This window comes from Typopeltis vanoorti, chromosome 11, assembly GCF_054136105.1.
Source record: "Typopeltis vanoorti isolate ZY-2024b chromosome 11, IOZ_Tvanoo_1.0, whole genome shotgun sequence".
NCBI lineage: Eukaryota > Metazoa > Arthropoda > Arachnida > Uropygi > Thelyphonidae > Typopeltis > Typopeltis vanoorti.
The window spans coordinates 62,245,691-62,265,270 of NC_143559.1; the positions used below are offsets into that span (position 1 = coordinate 62,245,691).

Below are 19,580 nucleotides of genomic sequence, written 5' to 3' on the forward strand. Positions count from 1 at the left end.
TATATATATATAAGAAAAGCAATCCACCAGCTTCGTAACAACAATGACATTATTATCTTACCTGCTGATAAAGGGAATGCAACTGTAATCTTAGACAAAGCTGACTATCGTTCAAAGATTAACAACTTATTAAGTTCTGATACCTATTCTATTCTAGAAAATGATCCCACAAGAGAACTTTATAACCGTAGAAACAATCTTCTGAAATCTACTTCTGAACTTCTTAGACATACAAGACTATCTCTCCGCTCTCTCCATCCCCTCATTCCTCGTTTGTACGGCCTGCCTAAGATTCACAAAGCTGACACTCCTTTGATACCTATTGTAGAAGGTAATACGTACAATCTGTCTAAATATCTTGCAGCTTCTTCAAAACATCTAGTTGGCAATTCCTCCTCCTTCATCAAAAACTCTGAAAAATAAAAAATTTAAATCTCATAGACTGACAGAATGGTGAGTTTTGACATCGTGTCTCTTTTTACGAATGTACTTACAGATGAAGTTCTGACTCTTCTTAAGGACAAGGTTTCTAAGAAAATATTTGCTCTTCTAACTCATTGCATAAATTCCGGCTATTTCTGCTACGAAGATAAAATATATAAACAAACAAGCGGGTTAGCTATGGGCAGCCCTCTATCTCCAGTCTTAGCTAACATTTTTTTAGAAGATTTTGAAGAGAGAGCTATTTCTATAGCTACTTTAAAACCTAAACTGTGGTTACGCTATATTGATGACGTTTTCCTGCTCTGGTAACATGGTTTAGAGGAACTTCTAAACTTCCTAAACCATTTAAATAATCAACATCAGAACATTAAATTCACATCAGAACTAGAGATTAACGGCGTTCTCCCCTTCTTAGATCTAAAGATCAGTAGATTACCTGACTGTCTTAAATTTTCAATTTTTCGAAAAACCATCCACACTGATAGATATTTGCATGCCTCTTCTCATCACTTCCCTCCTCAGAAACTGGGCATCATCTCCACCCTTGCCCATCGAGCAAGATGTCTCACTTCCGAAGAAGCCCTTCAAACAGAGATTAACTTCCTGAAAAACACCTTCTTAAATAATGGATATGCATCTCGTAACATCACTAAACGTTTCAGACCACGCCAACAACCTCGACAAGAAGATGAATCCAAACCTTTCACTCACATACAGTTACCATTTATCAGCTCTCTTACCCCAAAACTATCTAGGATTATGAAGAAATTCAACATAAAGACCGACTATACTACTCTGCCAAAACTTCGTTCTTTTCTGAGTCGACTAAAACAAAAACACAACCAACTGCATTTTCCTGGTGTTTATAAAGTTATGTGCGACTGTGGTCAACCTTATTTTGGCCAGACAGATAAATCTATTTCACTTCGTCTTGAGGAACATAGACGTGACATCTCCTACAGTAGAACACGTGCGAGCGCCCTTTCCAGGCATGTTCTCTTCTCCGCAAACTCTAACCTCGAAGAACGGCCACACCAAGTTGATTGGGACTGCACAACCAATTTATATATATGCAAGGATGAATTTGAAAGACGAATTATAGAATCCAAAGAAATAGTTCTGGACCCTTCACACTTGAACAACAATCTAAGCTACAATTTGCCTGATTCCCATAGCGCAGTAATCCAATACTGGCGCTCTAAAATTAGCTGTCACACACATTCAACTCAATTCAATTCAATTCAACACAATTCAACTTAGTGTCACACACACATTCAACACACATTCAATTCAAGGTGACCGCGTGCCAACAGTAGCATGCGGTCACCTATTCAAATATGACTGTTACTATTCTGTTTCTTTTTATTAAGCTGGAAAGTCCATGTTTTTTACCTTGTTATTTGTATAAGTCTTATGTTATTTCTTACTTTCTTACTCACCTGAAGAAGTCGGAACACCGATGAAACTACTCGTGATTTATTAAAGTTTTTTGTTATACTTTCTCGGGTTCTAGTCAGTTAAATTTTAATTTTATAAATATATACATCCCGAGTCAATCCTAATATATATATATATATATATATATATATAAAAGCTGAAGTTGAAGATCACGATAAAAATTGTTTTCTAAGCCTTGGACGATTTGGCTTAAACCTCCAGGGAAATCTAACTCACAGCCAGCTGTTAAATATACAGAGTGGTTCAGAATTACATGTAGAAACTTTGAGGGAGGTAGAGAACATCAAAATCAACCATATTCACATAGGAAAGTATGACCGGAAACGCCACTCGAAAGTGATAGGTGGCGCTGTTCGCCAGTGCTCCAGGTGAGCAATTGAGGCTTCCTCATTCAAGCTTTCGACGTCGTACGAAGAACATGAGTCGTTTTACGAACACTGAGATAGCAGACATGCACCTCGTTTACGGGTTAGCTGACAGTAATGGACTAGCCGCTGTACGAATGTTTCGCGAAAGGTACTCAAACAGACATGTACCGCATCACCAAATGTTTGCGTATTTGCATCAGAATTTGTGTGACTATGGATCATTTAGGCATGATAGTGGGCGGCCACGATCGACGCGAAGTCCCGCCATGGAAGAGGAGGTGCTGCATGCAATGGACAATAATCCAGAAATAAGCACACGTGCCGTTGCCTCTGCTATAGGAGTATCTCGATCCAGTGTATTGCGCGTTTTGCACTCTGAGTCCTTATCTACAACGGGGCCTGTTACTGATGGCCGAAGATTATCCTCGACATGTGGAATTCGCGCAGTGGTTTCTGCAGAAAAGTGCCGTAGACCTGGATTTTCCAACTTCTGTTTTGTTCACGGATGAAGCTTCATTTACCCGCGAAGGGGTCTTCAATCATCACAATGCTCATGAGATTGCTCATGGGCTTTGGGCCCATGAGAGCCCACACGCTGTGCGATCACATGCTGCACAACAACTTCGCCATTAATGTATGGGCAGGTATCGTCGCTGACTGTTTAGTCGGCCCATACCTGTTACCACCCCGACTGGACTCCCAGAAGTATCGGACCTTTCTGGAAGAAGTTCTGCCGGATTTACTGAACAATGTTCCAATGACTATGCGTCGGTAGATGTGGTTCCAACACGACGGGGCTCTAGCCCATTTTGGCATTTCTGTGCGTTAGTATTTGGACAGATCCTTTGGGACTGGATGGATTGGGCGTGGTGGACCCGTCGCACAGCTCCCCCACGCTCACCTGATTTATCGTGCATTTCGTGCATTGATTTCTTTCTGTGGGGGACCCTTAAAGCCATGGTGTAAGAAACGCCTGTTGCCTCTGACATCGACCTCGTGGCAAGAATCGTTATCGCCACTGCTAATATCCTGGTAACTCCAGTTATTTTCGAAAATGTACGGCAATCAATGCGTCGTTGGTGTCAGGCATGAATCACTGCTAATGGTCGTAACTTTGAGCACGTGATGTGAAACCATATTATGTATCCGACTACTATTGAACTGTTCAATTACACCTAATAAAGTTTTTTACACCACTTACTGCCTTGTGTTATTTCTGTATCTTTGTGTCCCTATTAGTATTCTTCCGGTGGCCTTTCCGGTCAGGCTTTCCTATGTGAATATGGTTGATTTTGATGTTCTCTAGCTCCCCTCAAAGTTTGTACGTGGAATTTTGAACCACCCTCTATACGTTTATATATAGGTAAAAATCATAAAAAAGCAACACAACTTTATCTCCTACTGCGGCTCCAGGAGTAAAATTCTTCCCCTTCTGTCCATTTTTTTTTAGCAGTGATCCATCTTTTTTTGCGTTTATCTAGATACAAAGACAAAGAGCGATTTCTGAAATTGATTTTGAAGAATGAATGAATGAATGATACAACTGTGATTGAGTGACTTCGCTACCCTTTGATAAGTGATCTAGTTTAAAATTCTATTTGAAACTAGATTCCATTCCGATGTCTGAGGTGGTTGTTAGGAAGGATATGTTAGTTTGTCTGGTGGTTTAGCGTTTCGAAAGGTGTTTTAGTGGTTTCGATCACGAACATATTTATTATACTTATTATTAATATAATGATTTATTATTTATTTATTTATTTTAGTGGGTGGTGGGGTTCCCCAATATCATAAAGAAAGTATTGATTAGGTGTTATACACTCTCTGTGGGTCATGGGTTTTTTCCTTCTGCAGAAAGATGTGCCCTTCGTTTGGAAATATCTAGATTCAAATCCGGTTAAGTACGCGAGGAATTTTTAAGTATTTTCAGCCGAGTTTGAGTTACTTGTGTTTTGTTTTAGGCGAAGTTGGGAAGGTAGTATTTTTTTCACTAGAAACTCTGTTGTTTGCTTTCTCACAGTAGCCTCACCATCAGAGAATAGACACGATCTGCAGAATAATTCTCTTTAGAGACTTAAGTTACAGCGATGCTAATTTAAAGTATCCCAAATATGTCATTGTCATACTTAGTTATTCCACCGAGACAATGTTTTGTCACGGTGGAATAATCAACTTTCTAATCTTGTCTTTAAAAGGCAGTACCGAAGTTAATAAGCAACATCATTCCACATCATCTGATAAACATTTTATTGCTTTGAGGTACTCTACATTATATACACAACATTTATGTACACACCACACCAAGGCATTTCTATTTTTCTATATACACTTCGACGAATGCACCGGAAGAGGTTGCATGCGTTAAGTCTACGATGCACAGCGACACGATTCAATGATCAACACTCTCTTTCGTCTGATGGGAGGAACGAGAGAAGAACATTGCAAATTGATGGTAATCCAGTGGGATCGGTGGGGTTTGCAGAAAGAACAAGATTGGAAAGCACTCTTTCCTTCGTGTCCAAACTGTGGGATGAAAAAGGAATTGCACTGACCATAACAGAAATTGTTTTCTACTGTTTGTGATCGGCAGCCATGTTCGCTAATTTTCTGTCTTAGAGGAACGGTTCGGCACCAGTCCTTCCTTAATTCCGATGCACTTGTAATCACGTAAGATGGACTGCTGGATTGCAGATGGAGAAACTTGGAACGTGCTTCCGGTCCAAGTCTTCTGTCTTCAGTCCAATTATCCACGATTTTATGTAAAATTCGTTGGTGAAGTCGTCTGCGATATCGACGTCTATGACGTCTTCGAAAGTGGCGTTTTTTCTCTTCAACCGTTGTGACTAACGACCTCCTTTCTTGCTTATGGACATTTCTTTTTCTTCTCTTCAAGGCACGAATTAGTTTTCTACGCTTAAGTCTATTTATTTTCTGCACCGTATCACGCGCATCATCATTACGTATGTTGCACGCGTCACACACGATGTGGTTGTCACTTTTATAAACTGAACCAATGGAATCACTCACGATAGAAAGGTCACTATCACGTGCTTTATTTTTGTGCATTTTATTCCATGCACGCTTAGCGTGTCTCGGGTGTAGTAGAACTTGTGTTGTGGTCGCTCCATCCTCCTCACTGAGTGACACATTTTTCTTGAAGAACTTTTTCAATGAAGAATGCTCTTGAAATTCAGAAAGTTCGTGACGCAGAGGCTCCAGACGTCGGCTTTGACTCCTGCCGGGAATAGTAATCATAACAATGAGCACTACCAACAGACAGTTGACAGCCAACGTAGTTTCACTTCGGGATTGTTCCGTCATCACTAGTCGTGCCTAAAGAATAAATCATAACATAAATGAAGCGGTCACACAACATACAAATATAAATGCACAAAAATATTAAAACCTATATTGTAGTAGTTTTTTTTTTCTGCTTGACTCTCTTGATTACTGCTATGTATATATATATTTATAGAAACTTGAATAAGAGCTATTTGTGACGTCATAGTTTTGGATGGGTCACTAGTTATCGGTCAGAAAGTGCAGAAATAACGAGATCATCGGTTCAACGACCGATAGACTCTTATAGAAAATAAAATGTTTTTGAAATAAGATAGCTGATAACATACCGAAATTAGATCTAAGGCGACTCAGAACCTATAGTCCACTGTCCCTGGTCCAATAATTGTTGAGACTTATAAGTGCATATTTACATATGGGGAACAAAACATATATAGTAAATGTCTTAAAAGTATACAGTTTTTAGGTGATTAACTAAATAACAACAGTTTTCATTATGAATTATTGAATTAATATTATCACAGCCACTTCTTTTTTTGATGATAAAAAACTTGGATTCGTGATGTAGATTTTCCGTCAAAAGCTTATGTACATTTTTATTAAACCACTTTTGATAAACACCACTTTCTTTTATCACTTTTTGATGGCATTCCTAATGAAATTTGATATATTCTCTAATGTTTATCTACTTTCTCTGCATTAAGGAATAAATTTATTTGTAACGAAATATAAAGGTTCATTTGAATCGGTCTTCCAATTGTGAAATTAGAAATCATAAAACGAATTTTTTTGCTGTGGGGTTGGTATAAACGATTCCAACAGTCCATATTAGTAGAGATCTCACATATTTAATTTTCAGTTTCCATTCAGCTAGTTCGGCTCAATGCATTTCGGTACATAGGTAGACTGATACACGTGATCAAAACCATTGATCGAACTTCTTTGGATGAAGTTGTCTGCCTTCACAGTTTTCTTTAGAAATCAGTCACTGCTCCTTACACTACTTTTCAGATGTCTGTCCAGAAAGTTATAGACTTTATATCTTTACATTAACTTTTCATAGAAAATCTTTCCAAATTATAGGACCCTCAGAGAGAGAGAGAGAGAGTGTCACTTTTTTATCCCTGAATTTAAATGCAGTTCTGCATAAGAACCAGTCTCGTAATTTGAAAACATGATAGGTATCCTCAAAGGGGTGGGGGGATACAGGATATTATGATAGTACTACATGAAATGCTTACATAATTGCCAACTGTAAATAGACTGTTTTTCTCCAAATTAATCTGGTATCTGTCAAGACTCCAATATTATCAGATCTGATATTTCGGTCTTCTAAGGCACTTCTAACTACACTGACTTCCTCTGGGTCGTTTTCCTATAATCCTGGCGAAGAATATTTGTTTTACTAAACTTCTCCTTTCCCATTCTGTTTAAGTTACCAGACCACCTTAGATTATCTCTGCTCACATATTTCTCAATGTTAACAATATCAAGTTCTTCCTAATACCCTCGTTTTTAATATGACACTGCTATTGATACAATCTGTTCACTTTCGTAATCATTCTCAAAAAAGAATTATCATATCTGTTGTTTCTTTCAAGTATTTTGTTTCTAACCCAGCTCCCAGATCCAAAAGTTAAAAAGTAATTGGGGTTCACAAGCAACCCGTGAAAAGTGGATAAGATTTGTACTGTAATTTTTTTTTTTTTTTGAAGCATCTTTGATGCATTTTGTGAAGGTACAAAAAAAACCAACAACAGTGGAAACCAGGTTCTGAATGGTATAGAAAAAAAAATGTTAGAAAAAAACAGGACATCTACTCTTCTGTTAAGGATTAAATATTGTAGAAACAAGATACTACGATACATGTGCAGAGAAATAAGAAATATGTAGTTTGGCTGTCCGTGCTCAATTTGTAAGCTATATTCCTTGAAAATAGGAAACAAAAAATCCGTCTTTATCAATAGTTAAACGATTGCTATTGACATATAGAAAAATGCGTCGTAGTGATTAGATGAATTCAGATTTACAATCTTTAGCACAGAGAACATGGATAGGGTGTTGAAACAGCAGTCACATTACGCGTGATTCCATTTAGGACTGTCCTTAAGCCGACTGGACTAGGTGGGCCAGAAACAAGATATTTAAAATTTGATAAAATCTGTAAGATTTGGCTGAATAAAAAGCAAGAAAAATTTATTTATAATTAGTTTCTTTCTTGTAAATGTGTCATCAGTAAAAATATTGTCTAATAGCATATATTCTCTAGACTTAATCGTAACAGCGATTTCTATTCTTAGGTGCTTGTAAGATGGTAATATTCCTATCACTTCGGATCTATCAACGGACTGTAGAACCAAGATTGTGTGATTTAGTGTTTTTGTTTCTCCCAACAATCTTTACGGTCTTCTGAGATCACGAGAGTTTCAATTTCAATGGCATTCAGATTCTTCGCTTTTGATGATCAATTTTTTGATTAGGAGTGAATGAATACAATGTGAGCTGCACATATCATACAACCAACTTGCAACTCTTCTATTGCACTCCAACATTTCGGAGTCCGATACGCCACTAAATTTTTCTGTTTACTCTTTTGGTGAAGTTACTTTTGATGTATATACAATACTTTATTCTGTCCGTGTCATTCCATAAATAAATAAATAAAACAACCGCAGGGAGTAAGGTTATGACTACGAGGTAGCGAGGAAAGTGATCTTTTTCTGTCTGATCAACTAATTCGAAAATGGACATCTAAAGTTTGTCGAATAATATATCCCAAATGGGGGTATCCACCTGACTGGAAAATGAGATCAGGACGTTTCTAAAGTTATGGAAGTGCATTTAATTTGGGGAAATTCCTGCTTTCACTAAGAAAATCTCTTTCTAGGTCTTGATGTTCAGCGAATAAATAAGAATTCTAACTGTTGAGTAAATTGCCAGTTACCGAATTTTCTGTCAGTTTTAGGAGCATGTTAAACTACCTATGACTTACAAGGCTAATACTGTAATCTTTTTCGAAGTTAGTTTCTTAAGAATGTCTAGAAGTCTTGTCGACAACTAGTTTCTTGAAATCGAGTATACATTGATACTTTATCATCAGGCACGATGATGAACTACTGAGTCAAATTTTGCATATCATAAAAACAGACTGAGCTTACGGTTTGAACTGTTGCCATCTTAGCACCTCATGATTAGAATGGCGTGTATATGCACTAATGCTTCGAGTAAGTAAGCAACTGTTTTAAGTTAGGTAACCCTCAATAATTTGGTTAAAAAATAAATAAAGAAGCAATAAAACTAGTTAAAATACCAGCATTCTATTTTTGGAAACTTCGTACTCTAGGATTTCCATCAACACTGCTGTTCTGAAACATCAATGTGTTTTGCTCATCCCGAAAAGTTACAATATGTGTTTGGTTTATGTTCCATTTATCAGTGATTTTGTTTTTGTGTTTATTTATTTATTTCGATGGTGCTTGTGTAGCCCTATGGAAATAGAATCTACTTCCATAACATAAATCACTTGAAGATAGATTATAGGCTCGATTCTAGTCGCTGACACTAGAGGAACTTTGTTTTAGGCCTTTCTCGACTGTTCCAAGTTAGCCAATCTTTGGCATAGGAAGGTAAAGTTTCCTTCCTGAAAACTTAAGTTTTAACTCCACAGCTCAAACGTTCATCATATAACTTACACTTTTTCAGACATAATATACCTCTTAGGATTTTACTGCCATGAGATGGCAGTAGTTGTCTGCCTTAATCTCTCACTTCAAAGCCTTATTCATTGATAGCTTCGAGCTCACTAACAGTGATGGTTGAAGGATGGAGACTGGCTGCCAACTGATCCTCAAAACGTTAGTTAGAGCTAAAGAAGCTCCGGCTATTGCCTTGGAGAATAAAAAACGTTAGAAAATTTTATTTCTTTTATTTAATTATTTTACTTTCAGTTTTTTTGCTTGGTTTAAATCTCAGTTTTAACTCTTTTTTTTTATGTGACACCCACCTATACGATAGGTTGTAAACCAACAGTAAAACTGGACAGGCTAACTGGTAATAATACTGGTGTGTGGCTGGTCGTATATGTTTGACTGACTTCTGCATATTGCATCTACTTCAGAATTGAAGGAAAAATCATGAATACCCACAGGAAACAAAAGAGGTTAGTTATTGGTAACGTATACTTTTTTTTCGAAATATGACTGTCGGTGATTACCCAGTCATTTTAATTATATTTTAATATTTTTTTGTACTCTAGGTAACACTTTAATAACGAACTCATTTGTTTAGAATTTGTTTGCAGTTCCCTATTACATCGTGTATCACAACAGAAAGTTACTTTGGCATTCAGTTCTTCGTTTCAAATAGCAAGCAATGAAGCAGAATCAAAAGTTGCAGGAAGCAAGTGAATAGAAAATCGCATTGGGTAGAAAATTACACAATGACTTCTTAAACTTAATTCACTCAATGGAGAGTGGAAGAAATATTTTATAAATTGTTTGTAATCGTGGTTTGCAATTTATAAAAGAAAGAAGGAAGTGAAATGACAGTTGCTCTAGATGCTAACACTTTATTGGAAACTAATAGCACTGGAGGAGTTGTTTTTGTGTGTGTGGGGGGGGGGATGGAAAATAGAATCAAGGGGTTTTTCTCTGTGTACATATACTATTAGAGTAGGTCACAGAGCACGAAAGCGAGAGAGAATTTGGATGCGTGGGCTTTATCGGAGAGAAGAAAATGAAGTGAAGAAAAGAGATGTCTCTATTCCTTCTTGGAGAAAATGAGGACAACAAAAAATAAAGTTCCGAGAATGAAATAGATAAGAAAAGGATGCATTTGTGTGTGTATTGTTAGTGTGTGTGTGTGTGTGTGTGTGTGTGTGTGTGTGTGTGTGTGTGTGTGTGTGTGTGTGTGTGTGTGTGTGTGTGTGTGTGTGAAAGAGAGAGAGAGAGAGAGCTCCTTTATTAAGTAACAATCTGTAATTTTGTTTTTGCTTTTTTTTTTTTTTTTTCGTTGAATAGATGGAGAAAGGAACTTGATCCTATCCGGGATGTCAATCCTATTTCTTAAAGATTAGCGAATGCCTACAAGTGTCGCTATCAGCTCTGAAGGAGATGATACCGAAGGGGCGCACTTGAAGGCGTGTTTCAGGGTTCCATCTATCTTCTTCTGTCTTATTCAGTCCTTAGCTGGTGCGCGAACCCGTCAGTTCCGTGGCGGCTTCTTGGAACGGTCACGAGTGTCGGTTTCCCTAAGGGGACGAAGACAAGCAACCGTAGCAGTAGTTAATGATGGGGTTGCCGCAGAGTGGCAACAGGGTGTGTATGTGCTAGGACGACAGTTGCTAAAGACTATTAGTGCTTGGCGGTGCGTAAGATTACAAGGACGGTAGTGGACATCTTGTGTCATACTCACGAGCCATGACGACACGCTGATGGGGCAATTGCCGAAAAGACTGCAAATTTACTGCTCCCTAACAAGACAGGTTTGGTTAGCCACAACATCAAATGGAGACCCGGGCGTTAGAAAGGTAGTGATATAAGGCAGTTTGGCGTGCCCATCAAAACCGACCGAATCGTCGCTTCTGCTAGCAAACTGTTTCATTGTATCAGCCAATTTCTTTAAAAGAACCAATCTTCATCACCGGTAATATCTGTGACATAGCTTAAATTAAACTACTGTTAGTGACATTGCAAAAAAAAAACAAAAAAAAAATACCCCAACTATTTCTAATAGAAAATAATACCAAACCGTATTAGGTTTATGAAAACTTTATTGCTGGCTTGGCCAAGTCCATCAATCATTGCGATCCAGCTATGTTACTGGTATCGTAAGCTCAGTTCGGTTCAGTATTATTTTCTGTCATGTTTCTATGCATTTTAAAAATCATCCACATAGAGTGTAATAATCATCGCATTCAGACTTTTGTTAGATTTCTTCAGAAAAAAAAAATGCAGTATTTTTCTGAAAGGGCGAAATGGATAAAAATCTATTTCGCCCCTTTAGAAGTCCACAGTATTAGACTGGATATAAAATGATTCAGAATATTCAAATCAAATAAGTTAGGTAGTAAATAATTGCAGTAACATATGTTGTTTATAGCTTTTGATAGCTATAACTATAGATTAACGCTATAGCTTATATCTTCATTTAGGGAGGGGGGGGGGGACGTCGATGACTTAAACTAAAGTGGAATGAAACATGTACTATGTTAAATATAACTACACTATTAATCTATTTTTAATGCGTTTTCTTTGTTTGAAAAAAAAAAAAAACCTCTCCCTTTTCTTCTCTTCAGAAAATACATCTTTTGCATTCATCAAATTCTGTAGTAGCTCTAGTTTCGTCAGTATTACCTTTATTTGGTTGTTACAGTTTACTGTTTATTTATTTTTTTTTTTAAACGTCATAATAACAATCATTTGAATTTTTGTCCATAACTAGTTTTTCTCTTTTATTCTAGATAGATAATTTTCCTTTCAGTTTCCATTATCCATTCACTAATACATTCAATTTTAGGTGGTTTTGGGAGAATATTTTATTACTTTGTTTTTCCATTTGTGTGGCTTTCTGTCCGAATCGCTCTGGCTTAAGGATTTAGGTAAAGTTTCGGATCTTTGCTAACATTTCTGTAATTTGTACTTTGATTTAAATTGGACATCTTTAAATCGGAGCAAAGGCAAGAAACGCACCTTATTATTATCTCGGACGTTTTCTGTGTTTTTATTTATTTATTATTTTATGTATTTCAGAGAGACGAGTATAGGTCGTTTGTAAAAGATCTGGAATCAGTTGCATTATACCAGAAGGTTTAGCTCTTTGCTTTCTGATATCTTCTCCTTTTTCATCCACTGTTTATTTTATTTTACTTATTTTTTTATCCAATTGAGAGAATTTAGGACTCCACAGTTTTTCTTTGAAATTAAAAAAAAAACAACAACAACAAAAAACTGTTCAATTCAGGGGAGGAAACTATACACGCACTCCACTGTTTTGTATCAACGCGAATTTATTATTATTGGGTTAATTTAATTTTTTTCCCTTGTTGTAAGACTCTTCAATTCAGTTTGAAAAGTAAACCTATAAAAATACCTAGACACAAAATGACAGACCGCAGGACACCGACAGCTTTTTTTTTGTGCCTAAGGTTACTCTTTTAAGAACTACTTCCTTGCTTTAGTTTTTGATATCTTGTCGTTTGTTCTCAGTTAATCAGATAAAGTGTAAGAAGTAGGTGAAGTGACATTAGTGAGATAATAAATGAGATATGAACCTCCAGAGAAGTGTTTGATAATTAACTTTCACATAGAGGGCATAGTGTTGAAAGTCACGCAAGCATTACTTCTCCGTATTCTACAAATATAAAAGATAAATCAAACTGTGTTTTATTTGGATATAATGTACTCTGCCATCCCTGGTTAAGATTTCAGATGGGACATAATGGAAAATACTGGCAAAGTTTTTCCTCAACCTTTTTAAACTACCTTCATCATACCGTAGAAAAATTTAACACATATCAACTTTAAAGAAATCAAAGCTTAAAAATACGGACCCCAAGGAATTTTTTTTAATGTATTTGTATTTTAGAGAAGAGGCACGCATACATACACATGCACGCCAGACAAAAAAAAAAAATATATATATATATATATCAATATCGTAAAACTGGTAACTTATTCAACTTGATTATATTTAATTATTAACGGAATCAAGTTACGATATGAACAGATAGATTAAATTAAAAATAGCAAACGCTTTATACCCTTACCCCCGCCTAGTCTTTTCACTCAACATTTGTGAACAGTTAAAACTGTACATACTGCAGGATGTATTATATAAATGAATTAATTACTATAACAGTGCACTTCAGCTAACCTACATCTTAATAGATTTTTATAATCAAGTCACAGACGACGCGATGTCCCAGTTATTCATCTCGACCAAACGCAATCAGTGCATGTCAGTCGGATTATCACAATTTATTATGGTCTATTTGTAACGCCTAAATAGGAACACTGTAGTTTTTTTTTTTTTTTTTAATTTTATGTTTAATCATTAAAAAGAACGACGCATTCGTTCCCTCTCCAGTTTTAAAAACTGAAGTACTGTACTTTTATCGTTAACCGATATATGAAACTTCTGTCAAAATAAATAATGAACATCCTGAATAATATAATAAGTACAAGTAGTCGTGACGGTGCAAAGTGATGTAATGTTACCCCAGACACCGAATGAAGTCATAGACTGATTATGATGTAGGATGCAATGTTACACCATATCTGCGGGCAGTTTTCTTTTTTTAAAAAATGATTTCATTCTCAGTAGGTCCAGTTCCAAAGTCTAGTTTTCCAAATAAGAGTGAACAGTTAATAAGAGATCTTACTTTATGACTGTATTTAGAGGAGAATTCTTCAAGTGTCGAGTCTAAAAATGGATACAACAGAGTAACGGCAAAATGCAGATAAATGACTGTTGAGCCTGCGCCATTATCAGTGATTAGTAAAACAGGTAGACCAAGCGCGCGTACACACACACACATGTACATATATACAAGTGACACATTGAAGACAAATAATTCGTCGTTATCATGTCAAGGTAGGTTTGGAACCATAAACATGAAAAATACACGAAAGAAGTATTTTGCTTTGTTCCGCTAATTTAACCGTTGAAAAGTGCAAAACATTTCTTTCACGGAGTGCTTTCTAGTTAAAAGAAACGTATAATGCAAAGTCGAACTATTTCAGATATAATAAGGCAGTGACATGCTTTGCTAAGAAATCTTATGGTAGCGTCACATCTGTCGCTTACAGAAGTCAGTTTACATTCGCTATTCCACTAAATGTTTCATTCAGTATAACGTAACGTTATGCAAGTGCGAAAAGGGATGGAAAAAATGTAGCTGGTTTGTTTACGGTGTCCTTATAGGAGAGAGAAACTTGCTTACCTTAACGTATACAAACAAGCGAAGATTCTGCAGTCCTACTCCAGGAGCCCATGATGTGCGGCACGCAGCAGCACCCGAACATACTTAGCATCTGGGCTGTGTGTGGACCCTCCGCATCACTCTCTCTTTAAGCCGACAGGTATCTCCGAGTCTGCAGGGTCGCCCAAAGGTCAGACGGGTAGGGCCGATACCTGACGCCGCGGTGGAAGACCACCAAACCCCACAATCTCTCTGGAGCCGCGTAACTTAACGTCGGCGCCACTGCTCCGTGAGGCTGGCACGCGCCTTGTGCGCCCATTGATTCATTTCATTCACGCGCTCGTCCATCGCCATTCACTTATAGCTGGCAGTTCTCCAAGAGAGAGAGAGAGAGAGAGAGAGAGCAACGCGTGCAGTCGACCCCCCCCCCCCCTTATCCCAACCTCCGTCCGAACCAGTTGATCACGATGCTGGAGGTGCCGCCGCCGCCTTGTTATCTGTCCTGGATGTAATGCGGGCTCGGGACGCTTGTGCTGTGATTACAAAGTGGTTTTAGCCCCACAATCTGCCGCTCGCTGCTCGGCGCCTTGGCGGCACCTTCGTCCGGCAGCAACGGCGTCACAGCCGGGACGATTGGATAATCGGCCGGCGTGTAGTGGAGATTTCGGAGGCGATAAGTGTTCTCACGACCACGCCACATTTGCCCCGGGACAAAGACTTGATTACAAACCACTTCCGGGGCGAAAGGTTGAGCCATGAAACAAGGCCTAATTTCAATGTTGCTACTCGATTGGACACTTGAAAAGCAATGGGAACTATACCACGCAGCCCTGCGGTCACTAGGGAAGACAGGAGGAGGAGGATTAATAATTCCCTCTGTCTCTCTCTGTCTCACACTTTCTCTCACGTTCTCCTCTAACGTCTTCCGACTCCATGTTGTCCGCCTCGTGCACTTTTGCTATTGTCTAGTTGAGTTGTATGCTGGATACGTGAAACCGATTTCCTCACGTCCGGTATTGGAAGTGGGTGCTGGCCTTGATGATTGCTCAAATGGATCACAGGGGACAAATTCGTGGGTTTCTAGCAAGGACGTTTTTGATTTTGTCTCTGTGATGGGAGTGGGTAGAACTCATCCACTTTATTATGATGCAATGACAGCTGTGGCATGCAGGGGAAATACATTTCTAGCATGATATTTGACCTGATGAATAATATAAAAGTTCGAATGATAATAAAAATCGATAGAGAGAGAGAGAGAGAGAGAGAGAGAGAGAGAGAACTGATGCGAAATTCTGTAATATTTGTTCAATAATCTCAAGAAGATTACTACAGTTACTTCAGTTTTTATTCACAGTTAAAAAAAAAAAAAAAAAACGATAAGGAAAAAAAAAAAAAAGAAAGACGGAAGGAAAGAAAGCGAATTTGCGCTGCTGTATTCTTAAGAATATTTCTCATCGAAGTTGATAACAAATTCCTCACACTGTATTTGCATTTGACTTTTGAAATGAAGATAAACTGTAATTTCAATGTCAAAGACTGATACTTTTTCATTTAAATCTTCAAATGGCCTCACAATGTGCGTCTATGCTTTGTTTAAATAAAATAAAATAAAATAAAATATAATATAATTGCGTACATTTTATCCTTCGAATATGTCATAATGATATCACCTGTTTATTTTGAAAATGCAAATGTTTTGAAACAATGTGGATTTTATATCCCCTTAATGTAAAATATTGAAAATGCAATTTTGCGAAATAATGTGTGAGGTAAAATAAAACTATTCGCATAACGAGAAACCCAGAATGTGATCATTACGTATCAAGGATTCTTGTCATAAAACAACCACGTTTATCTCATGACTAGTGGTGATTTTATTGAACTGATCATGGCACAATAACTTCCCATAGCTGTACGATGGTCAGTGTATTCTGTCTTTGTCTGCATATGTTCCTTAAAATATTATTTGTCCGTGATATCTTGATGGTGACTAGCTTGGCTGTGAGACATTTAATACAAATTTTCATTACTATTAAAATCAAAGGAACATATAATAGAATACAGTATTCTATTTATAATTAGAAAGAGCATAACTAGTGTCATCCTACTTTCGAGGACATCATCAGGTGGATAAAACAAGGAAAGATGCAAATACATAAAATAAACATTAGAAGATAACTGCCACCACATTGAAAATGGATTTCTTTCACTTGAAGATATTCCAGATCAATTGGTATTGTTGAACGCGTGGAGGGCTACCGTTCACATATTTCAATTGCAGTTGAGTCACAATCCGATTAGTTGTAGCGGAGATTAACATTCAGACAAATAGGGTTGAATATGATTTCCATAGATTAAAATATCTTTCTTTCAGTCTCATCGTAGCTCCTCTATTCGAAGTTCTATGGATTTTTTTTTTTTTTTTTTTTTAATAATAAGGGACATTTCAATCATGCTAAAGGATGGCATGATTGAAATGGTACTGGGCGAAGCAAGAATCGTAGTTTATCTAAAGGTGCGAATGTAACTCCGATTTTATATTTCCTGAGAATTTTTGCTAACTTGGTTGTAATGGAACTGATATACGATAGAGAAATTTAACCTTTAATTTTATTAATATCAATCACTTGGCGTGTTGTTGGGGACTTAAGAGAAGTTCGTATACAGTTTTTTATCATTGCTATTTTTCTGAAATGTAGCCAAAAGAAATTTCAGCTTTTTATTTCTTCACCAGTATTAATGAGAGTGTGGCTCGAGGTACTACTATTGTCACGAGCCCTAGTTTTTGGGATCAATAATGATTAAAGGCTTCCAAATAGGTATTTGCTATTAGGGGAGGCAGAGGATTTCCCAATACTAAGCTAACTTTTATTATTATTATTATTATTGTTATTATTATAGATAGTGCGCGTGTATACACAGTAATCTGAATTCATACAAGTTTTATGAGTGTCATTACTTTTCTGAATAGTTTATCTTCCATCTGCTTTGATAGCAACATTTGTATAAAAGGAAGTGACATCAAGGCGCGTCATGATTTCGTCCCTTGTCTTTTATCATGTTGAATGCAGAGCTCCGTGCATCGATTGGAACAGGAATTTGCACAAAAACACTCAGAACAGAGGCTCACAACGTGGGTTTCTACATGATAGGACCGCAATATGGAAAGCCGCACATTACCCGAACCAACATGCAGCATCGTCGTTTTCAGTGATGTAAAGAGCGTGTACTGTGAACCTAGTAGCTTGGAAAACTGTGTTATGGTGCGACTAATCACGCTACACCCTCTACCAAACAGATGAACTGGTGCGGGTGTAGTGGATGCCCGGTGAAAGTGGCGTTTACGTCTAACGTTGGGGGTTACGAACTCTGGTAAGAGTTCATAACCCCCAACTATGAAATTTGGAGGTGGCGGTGTGATGGTATGGTCCTGTTTTTCCTGATTTAGCCTCATCTCTGTTTGTGGTTCGCAAACATTCTGGAGAAAGAAATGCTTTCTACTTTGTGGCGTTTCTACGGAACTAACCATTGTCTCTTTCAAGACAACGAAGCTGCTGCTGTAACGTGTGGTTTGTGAATATGAACGTCACTCTACTTGCCTGGCCTCCACAGACCCCTGATCTCAACCCTATTGAACGTCCATAGGATGAACTGGAGCGTCGGGTGAGGTCAAGGGACGTTCGCCCCACCACAGTCCAGGGCCTCATTAAATGCCTACAGGAAGAATGGTCCAAAGTTTCCATTCTTGGTACGCCTATGGTACGCTTGTGGACACTATGCCCCGCAGAATTGCTGCGATCATGGCTGTTTGTTCCTCGCACTATGGTGTCCGTTAACTTCTTTCCAAGCAGGGTATATACAAGACTCCAAAAATACAATTTAAATCACTGTCCCACAAATAACTTTACTTTATATAAATATTGTCATGAGTGATATTTTTTAAAAAACTAAAAGCTATGATAAAATAAAGTAATATATTATTTACTTCCTACACATTACACGTAATTATACAAAAATATCCGTTTCTTTCAATGTGAGTTTAAAATGTACGCTACTAACACTATCATCAAAAATTATTGAGGTGGAGGGATTATTAATGATCTCAACTTTCCTTTTATTATATTCATTTGACTAAACAAGCAAGTATGTCGTTCATGACGACATTCTTGCTTGTATAATGGCTACAATTTCAAGTAGTTTTGACAGAAATAGAAACCTGTTCTTATTACTCATTGTTCTTTCAGAAAGATTCATATGTTTATATGCTTCTCCCACAAATTTGAACTCATTACCACTCGTTCACTAAATTTATTGAAAGTGTTTCTTCATTATCGTCAGAATATTTGCTGAATATTCACCCAAAATCTTAATTTCTTTTTTTTCCTCCAAGATCTTAATTTCTTTTTTTCCCCAAATCTTCAAGATCTTCAGTCCATGTAACTTGGAGATGTTAGCAATTTCTGATTCATTTTCACGAGACCCCCTTTTTTTTAATCAAATTCATTATTTCTGCATTGGATTGTTTCGTTCACCATTAGAACATCTCTCTGCATGCATTATCGGAATACCGCTGTGTCTTCATTTTCTTTAACAAACCTTTTGATGTCGAAACGCCATCTACTTTTCCATTACCTACTTCCTCTAAATGAATTACCACTGCAGAATAGTTGTTAACAAGTGACCAACTTTACTTGAACTTTTCAGGATTTTTGTTGGTCACATGGTCGCTATATTTCTTAATTCTTTCAGTCTTTTTTAGTGACAACTTGTAAAAGATATATTATTTTTTACTACTGTTTCAATTTCAGCAACAAAGAGAACATATTTAATAGAATTTAAAACAACCAGATTCAAATTATGTGGAATACAAGGTGTTGATATAAGATCTGGCACGTCTCTATTTAATTTTGCCACTACCTCATTATTTTTTTCTTCAGAATGTTACCTGATGCATCTGTTCCAATGCCTACTAACCAGTTACAAACTCTACGTGAGCAAAGTTTGCTTGTAAGGCATCTTCACGACTAATTGTACTCGTATACAGAGACTGTTGAATTCACATCAGTAGCCCAGTCGTGAAGATACTTCACGTG

At 37.2% G+C, this 19,580-nt stretch overlaps 1 protein-coding gene across 1 annotated transcript; it reads right to left on the minus strand.

Moving 5' to 3' along the window:
- Positions 1-4,516: 4,516 nt before the first annotated feature.
- LOC150101659 (uncharacterized) lies at positions 4,517-14,743 on the minus strand. The gene is made up of 2 exons (XM_090400279.1): positions 14,509-14,743; positions 4,517-5,600 (listed from the first exon to the last, which is right to left on the minus strand). The coding sequence occupies exon 2, from the start codon at positions 5,586-5,588 to the stop codon at positions 4,635-4,637; it is 954 nt and encodes a 317-aa protein (XP_090256405.1). The 5' UTR covers positions 5,589-5,600; positions 14,509-14,743; the 3' UTR covers positions 4,517-4,634.
- Positions 14,744-19,580: the final 4,837 nt, after the last annotated feature.